The sequence below is a fragment of the Spinacia oleracea genome, chromosome 1, assembly GCF_020520425.1.
Source record: "Spinacia oleracea cultivar Varoflay chromosome 1, BTI_SOV_V1, whole genome shotgun sequence".
Lineage (NCBI taxonomy): Eukaryota > Viridiplantae > Streptophyta > Magnoliopsida > Caryophyllales > Amaranthaceae > Spinacia > Spinacia oleracea.
Genome location: NC_079487.1, coordinates 23,403,012 through 23,411,552, shown reverse-complemented (window position 1 = coordinate 23,411,552; position 8,541 = coordinate 23,403,012). Strand labels below are relative to the sequence as shown.

Genomic DNA, 8,541 nt, shown 5'->3' with positions numbered 1-8,541 from the left:
ATGATAGGTTTCTATGGGTAATATTTGCGACGGCTTAGTACCGCTTCTATCGTAGATACATCACATGCCCCGGTCGAGGTAGTGCATTCAACAGACGAATTTCGTCCCAAGAGGCCAATCACGATGTAAGCCAAGGGGGCATGCACCAATGAGAGGGACCTAGTGGGCGAGCGATTGGGTTTGGGATGGGTGTACACTAGAGGAAAAAACATCATAAGTTGCCCTTAAAATAGGCTTATAAGTTGCCAATAATAAGGGCAACATATGGGGGGGTCACTTTGGTGAAATTATCAAAAGTTGCCCTTAACAAGGGCAACTTATAATCTTATAAGTTGCCCTTGTTTGCAACAAGGGCAACTTATGTGAAACTTATAAGTTGCCCTTGTTGCATACAAGGGCAACTTATAAGCTTCACATAAGTTGCTCTTGTTGCAAAAAAAAAATCTGCAATATAATTCCTGATATTTTGCAATATAAAATTCTGGATTATAATTTATAGAATACTGTTTCACCAAACATCAGCTTGACATTCCTAAAAAATGATATGAATTTCAAATTTCCAATAATATTACCGAATTAATTCAAATGTAATTAATTAAATCGATAAATAACAAAATAATGTAAGAGTCACGGATAACTACAAGCCTGCTCTATTTATTACACTGAGGGTAGTTCACAATCGTTGAAGTAAGTAGTCCACTTGTTTCGAACTTTATCCAACTCCTCTTTGGTAAAGGGCCCCTCCCTTGGAGTTGTGAAAACCTTTAAAAGAACAACGTACATGCAAACCCATAAATTAAATTAAGTTTCATATGCGAAAACAGAAATTATATTGGTCGCGAAAAAACAACTTTCTGAGTGTACTAAGATTCATTTCAAATTCTTTATGCACATCTAAAGCTCACTTAGCTCGATATAGATCATATTTGGCCAAAAATTATTTTCGATCCCAAATATCAACAAATGAACCTAAATACACTTTCTAAATCTTTTTCATGATTCATATGATTAGTTATATGTTTATAAGACTCATTTCAAGTTCGTTATGCACGCTTATGAGTCATTTGGGTCGATATAGGTCATTTATGGCCAAAAATGGCATTTTCGATCCCAACTCGCAACAAACGAACCTATTTCCACATTCTTACCCTTTTTCATGATTCATATGATTAGTTATATGTTTATGAAACTCATTTCAAGTTCGTTATGCAAGCCTAAGGGTCATTTGGGCCGATATAGCCATTTATGGCCAAAAATGGCATTTTCGATCTCAACTATCAACAAACAAACTTATATTCAAATTCTAAAGCTTTTTCATGATTTATATGATTAATTATATGATTATAAGACTCATTTCAAGTTCGTTATGCACGCCTATTGGTCATTTGGGTCGGTATAGGTCATTTATGGCCAAAAATGGCATTTTCGATCCCAACTACCATCAAACGAACCTACATCCACATTCTAAACATTTTTCGTGATTTATATGATTAGTTATATGATTATAAGACTCATTTAAAGTTCGTTATGCACGCCTATTGGTCATTTGGGTCTATATAGGTAATTTATGGCCAAAAATGGCATTTTTTATCCCAACTACCAAGAAACGAAACTATTTCCATATTCTAAACGTTTTTCATGTTTCATATGATTAGTTATATGTTTATAAGACTCATTTCAAGTTCTCTATGCACGCCTATGGGTCATTTGGGTCGATATAGGTCATTTATGGCCAAAAATGCTATTTTCGATCCCAACTATCAACAAACGTACTTATATTCAAATTCTAAACCTTTGGTTCATTAGTTGAGAGTTGGGAGCCAAAACGACTATTTTAGTCAAAATATGACATATAACGATCAAACGAGCCTTAAATGCGCATAAATTGACCAAAGTAGATGAGAATGAGGATTGGCAACTTAATAATAAGTATTTTAAACATGTAAGGGGTTAAGAATTCCTATTTTGGGTTCATTAGTTGAGACTTGGGAGTGAAAATGGTTGTTTTAGTCAAAATATGAAATGTAAGGATCGAACGAGCCTTAAATGTACATAAATTGACCAAAGTAGATGAAAATAAGGATTGGCAACCTAATGGTAAGTATTTTAAACATGTAAAGGGTTAATAATTCCTATTTTGGTTCATTAGTTGAGAGTTGGAAGCGAAAACAGCTTTTATAGTCAAAATATGACATGTAAGGATCGAAACATAAAAGCAAAGACATAAAAGCTACTTTTCCACCTTCACATAACTTAAAAAGTTCTGAAAATTCTTAGCATTCCACGTCCATTTACCCCCCCTGTCAACCCTTCTCTGACCCACACCCCTTGTTTGGGAAAATTATGTTATAGCATATATATACAATGATGATAAGCTTAATCAAAAGTTAAAAGTTACTATAATGCCTAATCTCAAAACGTGTCATCTAACTTTTGGTTGCTCCACTCCCTGTTGCTGTAAACACGATGATGAGTTGATATGGATATAGATTTAAGACTATCTCTGGTTGGACGGAAACTTGATCTCATGTACGGTGACTCTCACACTTGTTCCAAGGCTCACTGTAGTTTTTGAACCTCAGCTGCTTTAAGACCCGACAATTCAAAATGCCATAAAGGAATTTAACAGCAAAATCACCTTGAAGGCTGGCTCGAGGAAAGAGGCAATCCAGGGTAAACCTAATCAGAAGCTTTCTGTAGGTCTATCATAAACTGAAATGAGGATATTTTGGGGTATTTTCTATGCTTTAGGTCAACAAAGACTCTGATAAAGATGAGGTTAAATCTGTTTATAATACTTTCACCAAGCTTCAACAAGGGGATCACTGGGAGTAAAAGTTCTTATACTTAGAATTTAGAAAGGTATTCTACAATTTGTTTTTTTTTTTTTTTGCATGGGTTACCATAAAGGCCAGGAGTATTGGCGTCTTAACCAAATTCAGATAAGCTACTTTTCAAAACAGTTTAAAGAAAGTGAACAACTGTGTGCATCTATGGCTGTCGCAAAAATATTCTAGGATTTCCACACTTTTTCTGCTGTTGCTTACTTCATTTTGATTTTGGGGGACTAAAGGTAACAAAACATAAGGCATAAGAAGAAAAACCTTAGTCACATGGACATGTAAATTTCATCAACAAAAGTATTGTACTATATGACGTTAATATCCATCGAAAAGTACCTTGGAGTCGGTCTTCCATCAGAACCAGCACCATCAATATTAAATATATGACCACCTCTGGGTTGGTTTAACATCAGCTTCATAGCCTATATAACAAAAAAATGTAAGGGTGATGTGCTTGGATATTTTTTGACAGCAGAGAACTATCTGTCAATTACCTCCCGACAGCAGATCATCAAACCAAGGGTATTTGTAGTGACCACCTCACTGCATAGATGTACAATATTAATTAATCTCAATGGAACTCCAAAAAAAGAAAGCTTGTGAAAAATGGATGTGTGGGTATGAGGATAAAGATGAAGAAAAACTAGGATTTAGGCTCACATGAGATCCTCATCTGAAGCTTCTGCCATAGGCTTATAGCTATATGCATTGGATCCCGCATTATTAATCTGAATCGGTAGTAGTACTTCGTATAAGATTAATCTAAAGGTCACTAACGAGTAAACATCACATGCCAGATCATGTTGCTATATAATAATCTCAGAACAAATTTTATCATGAAACGCTGTTCTCTGAAGCAGTGTTACCTAATCGGGTGTTTTAAGACCTCGTACAAACATAGCCATCTTACAATAATAGCAAACAGGTGAAACAACATTAACGAAGTTTATTGCCTCTTCCTTATGGTTTTAAGAGTGTAGGACTACTTTCCATTATCACTCATGCATAAATACAGTAGTGCATTCTCCAAAACTAAACAAAAAATGAAACAGTGATGGGATCGAGGCAAGTTTTGACACCAAAACTGTCAAACACACATATGAAACGTCATAAGTCATAAGAGTACCTACACATGCATTTATATCAGTCTAGACTAAGCATCAATAGCAGAAAGACCAACTTTACATTATTAACTTGCATTCATTCTCCATATATCTCGGGGTTATTAATAGAGTGATGGATTCCAAATCATTTTGGATTAAGTTTGCATCCTCAGTTTTTCTATGGATGTAATATGGCTTAGAACGTACATAGTAACAAAATAGCAGAAGTTATACCCTTTGGATGATGTTCCGTTGTAATAATTCTACCTCCAACCCAAGCAACCACTTTATGAAATCAATCACCACCTTTTAGTTCAACAAGAGTCATATAAATTTATGTGCCCTTCTTTCCTGCAGTATGTTCAACCTCTGCGATAAGGTTCACAATTTCTGCAATCAATAATAATATAACGTTAGCCAAAAATTAAACCACGTAGAGGCATCTTGTATTCTTCAAGGGTTTTTTAGGATTTGATGAAAAAAATCTTGGATACAGAGTAATTCATTATTATTCACATTTCACAATTTGGTTATTATTCACGGTACCTAGGGTGTTGCTGCATCAAGTACAAGATACAAATGTGGCGGTTAGAACATTCACACAAGTTAAGCAGCCAGCAACAAAAAATACAGCAGCAACAACAACAATAATCAAGCAGCAGCAACAACAATAATCCAGCAGCCAGCAACATTGCACTAGTGCAGCAGCAGCGTAGCAACAGATCAGTCAGCAGCAGCGCGCGTAGCAGCAGATCAGATCATGCAGATCAGTCAGCAACAGATCATGCAGATCATTCAGCAACAGATCAGTCAGCGCAGATCAGTGCAAACCAGCCCCTGATCTGTCAACAGATTAGTGGTAAGAAGACATCGATCACCAATATTTTGTTACTTTACGGATGTTCCCAAAGTTTGTACTATTTCTGAACTTCCAGCTTGATGTGAAACTTGTCTATAGATTCCAGAAATATAAGGTACCAAAATTTTCAGCTTCCCATGTTGACTTAATTTTATAATGGACCCTTTTTTTTTCAATAAATTAAACTTTTACAGTTAACCTTATTTCCCTCTCTTTTTCAGAATTTTCTAAATTATATTAACAAATAGAACTTCATATCTATGTTTCAAGTCCAGTGGCACAATTGAATTTCATATCTATGCTTCAAAGATCACCATTCACTCTGAGGTGAAGCAGAAGGTGATATGTTGATCATCATTAATCACAAACACGAGATGCAAGTTTTTTTGTAACTGCTAACAAACTAAAATTCAATTTTCTTTTCGAAAATTCTCTCGATCCTCATACGAAAGGGTTTCTGTACGAAGCACCCAAGCATGGAAACGAGGGGGTGGGGGGTGGGGAGAGGAATCAAACAAAGAATAATGCCTTCGAATTTAGCAACTCATGTGTGCAGCATAACAACACCTAACCCTCTTCAGCTATGCCCCATACCTCATTGCCCATACTTGGCCTAGGGTTGCTTGAGGTAATGATACTAGCACCTAAGTGCCTTGTGCCTAGGCATGCCTCAAAGGATATCGCCACTCTATAATACCAAGTTTGACATATACTTGGTATATTCTATGATGGATGAAAACCAAATTCCTAAGTCATGAACCATTATCTTCTTACAAACCTTAGCTTGGCTAGCTGATAAACTTGAGTTTGATAAACTTAGCTTGTCTGGTTGGACATCAAAGGACAGCAGTATACGGTGTACTTTCAGTAGTTTATGACTTATAGGGGGAATGGGGCGGGAGAAAATTCTCATGTCATATACATTCCTCACTAAAACATTCAAGACGGAAAACTCAACTGTCAAACTAACTGACAAAAAATCTCCACGGAAAACCAGTAACTCACTACTAAATCACAAAATGCTTACACAAAAGCGAGGAAGAAGAAAACTTCCATTAGACAAGATAAGACATGGATTCAAACAACCTCACACCAACCATACCATGAGTCCAAGCAAACAAGTAATACCACTAATCAGAGTATGAAAGTGCCAATAAGCATGCAGGCAAAAAGAAAATGGCTAAACAAGACTGACCATCTAATTGCATCAATGGCACTATATTGGCATTATACGGCAACCTGACACCATCCATGTGAACAGGAAGCATAGGATTAGTATCACTACCTCCAAACATGTTCCTGCAGAAAACCCATCCAAGCTAATGTTAAAATCCTATGATTAAGGTGTTCCAATTTCCGAACAACACATTTCGAAATGAAAGATACTAACAAAATGCATAATTCAGAACTCAGAATAACACATAATATCCCAAAACATAATGAAAAACTCAATACCTCCACCATTCCCTTCATTCAAAGAAACATGGTTCGATTCCCAGTCTATAAACTACCCTCTAATTCGTGCATATGAAGCACCATTCAAAATCATAGTAACCATTCAAATGAAACCATGCTAATAAGAACAACTTGATTATGTTCAACAAAATAGAATCAACCAAAAATCATTAAACAAACTAAAGAATGACTACAACATACTCTGTGGTAACCATTCAAATGAAATAATGCTAATAAGAACAACTTGATTATGTTCAACAAAATAGAATCAACCATTCAAACCATTAAAATGTTTTCACCTAGGCCTAAAATCCATTCACCATCAGTCAAAACTTCAAAATGGTTCTCTCAGTCCAATTCCTCAAAACTTTCTGGTTTGATTCAATTATGCAAATCTGCAATATGGAATCGAGCAACTTTCTGGTCTATAAAGGTCACCAACAAATATGTAGTTGTGCACATAATCAGAGCCATTAACAGACTCATGACAGACAAGAATGGCAAAGACCACAGCCTCAAAGAAGATTATAGCAATAAATCTGCATCCAACCAGGAAAAGATATATTATAAAGAAAAACATATCTAACTTCAAGATATAGTGTCAACATGAAAGTATCATATAGTAACACCATGGATTTTTTGGTATTTACTACCTTGAAAATACACCACTTTTGTATTTACTACCTTATGAAAATTTTATTTTAAATTACTACCTTAAAGTTTCAATTTATTTTTATTTACTACCACTTTACAGTTTTCTCATTTTAAAATTGAGATATCTCTTTTGTTTTTTAATCATTTTAAGTGATTCAAAGTCCATTCTTCTCATTTAAGTGTAAGGATTCCATATGGATCTTGCTTTTAAAATTTTGCAAAAGGTAAAAATAATTAAATATTATTTGTAAAAGTTTAAAATATATATGAATTATCAAACGAATTTTTTTGAAATGTTGTTCTCAATGAAATCCCTATAAAGCAAGGAGAATAGTGAACTTTGAATCACATTAAACGATTAAGAAACGAAAGAGATATCTAAATTTTAAAATGAGAAAACTGTAAAGTGGTAGTAAATAAAAAAAATTGGAAGTTTAAGGTAGTAATTCAAAATAAAAATTTCATAAGGTAGTAAATGCAAAAGTGGGGTATTTTTAAGGTAGTAAATACCAAAATTTCCGAACACCATTACATCAAATAAATAAGCCATCAAATAATCATTAGATAAATACAAATCAACGACTGTGGAAGAAATTGAAGGGGTTTAGAATCACATTCTGAAGGGATTAAGAATCATACTCTGAAGGAATCAAACATATAACAATGGAAGAAATCTTGAAGGAATCAAACATACGAACAAATATCAGGCAAGAAACGTAAAAAAAAACAAAAAAAAAAAAAAAACAAAAAAAAAAAAAAACATTTAATTCGAGCAAATAATGATGAACTAGAAATAATCAAACAAAATAAATGATACCATGATTGCGATTGGAGAAATTCTCGAAAAATTAATGATTGATACTAGTAGGTTTTGATGAAACATATAGCTAACGAACCAAAGAAGCAAATCAATTTGATCTAATTTCATTAAATTAGGGTTTATGACCAAATTTCAAGGAATTTGAATGTGAAATTGAAAATTTAGGAGAGAGAAAGAGAGCAAAAATGAACAAGAAAGTCAGAATTTGACCTGATTTCAACAAAAATCGAGCAATTTTTGAACAAGCTTCCAAGCTTACGAATTCAGCAGTGAACTTCGATTAAATTTTGGTTTATTGGAAAATCTACGGAGGATTTAGGGGGGTATTTATGGGGAGGAGAGACAGAGCCCGAAAGTGGGCGTGCTCGCCGGTGGAGAAGGAGGAGGGAGAGCTCGCCGGTGGAGAAGGAGGAGGGACTGCTCGCCAGTGAAGAAGGAGGAGAGAGATGAGAGCTCGAGCAGGGAGATGACAATGGGGTGCCCGAGCTGAACACGGAAGCTGAGAAAATGAGAGCTTGGGTTTAATTACATTAAAGGCTGCGCTTGTAAAACTTTAGGGAAAATATTGTTTTGTTAAAAAAAAAAAATTAACTTTTTTTCTCTTAAAAGTGGCCCTTGTTGTATAAGGGCAACCTTTAATGAGCCACCTATGACGATTTTTCCTCTAGTGGTACTACTAGCGAAAAGTGCTGAGTGCACAACATTCGAAACGTATGCACCCCCGGTTGGCGATGGGTATCCTTAGTCCCAACTCCCGAGATGAAACATGCCAAGGGAGCCAAGATTCGTTATGCGGTTCTGCCCGTT

The 8,541-nt window shown here is 35.2% G+C and overlaps 1 protein-coding gene across 4 annotated transcripts; it reads right to left on the bottom strand.

The window, feature by feature from the left end:
• Positions 1-545: 545 nt before the first annotated feature.
• On the bottom strand, positions 546-8,274 carry LOC110775660 (chlorophyll(ide) b reductase NOL, chloroplastic-like). 4 transcript variants are annotated; one of them, XR_002529844.2, is made up of 8 exons: positions 7,945-8,274; positions 6,001-6,104; positions 4,493-4,788; positions 4,181-4,336; positions 3,504-3,571; positions 3,338-3,386; positions 3,180-3,265; positions 546-762 (listed from the first exon to the last, which is right to left on the bottom strand). XR_002529844.2 is itself a non-coding variant. In XM_056835174.1 (7 exons), exons 4-7 carry the CDS (start codon positions 3,530-3,532, stop codon positions 651-653), a joined length of 276 nt encoding a protein of 91 aa, XP_056691152.1. In that variant the 5' UTR covers positions 3,533-3,571; positions 4,181-4,336; positions 6,001-6,104; positions 7,945-8,267; the 3' UTR covers positions 546-650. The 4 variants fall into 4 exon arrangements, 2 of the variants coding, with proteins under 2 accessions (XP_056691152.1, XP_021835960.1); XM_056835174.1 differs by lacking the exon at positions 4,493-4,788 and having other exon boundaries at positions 7,945-8,267; XR_002529845.2 differs by lacking the exons at positions 3,504-3,571; positions 4,493-4,788 and having other exon boundaries at positions 7,945-8,268.
• Between the last annotated feature and the right edge of the window lie 267 nt (positions 8,275-8,541).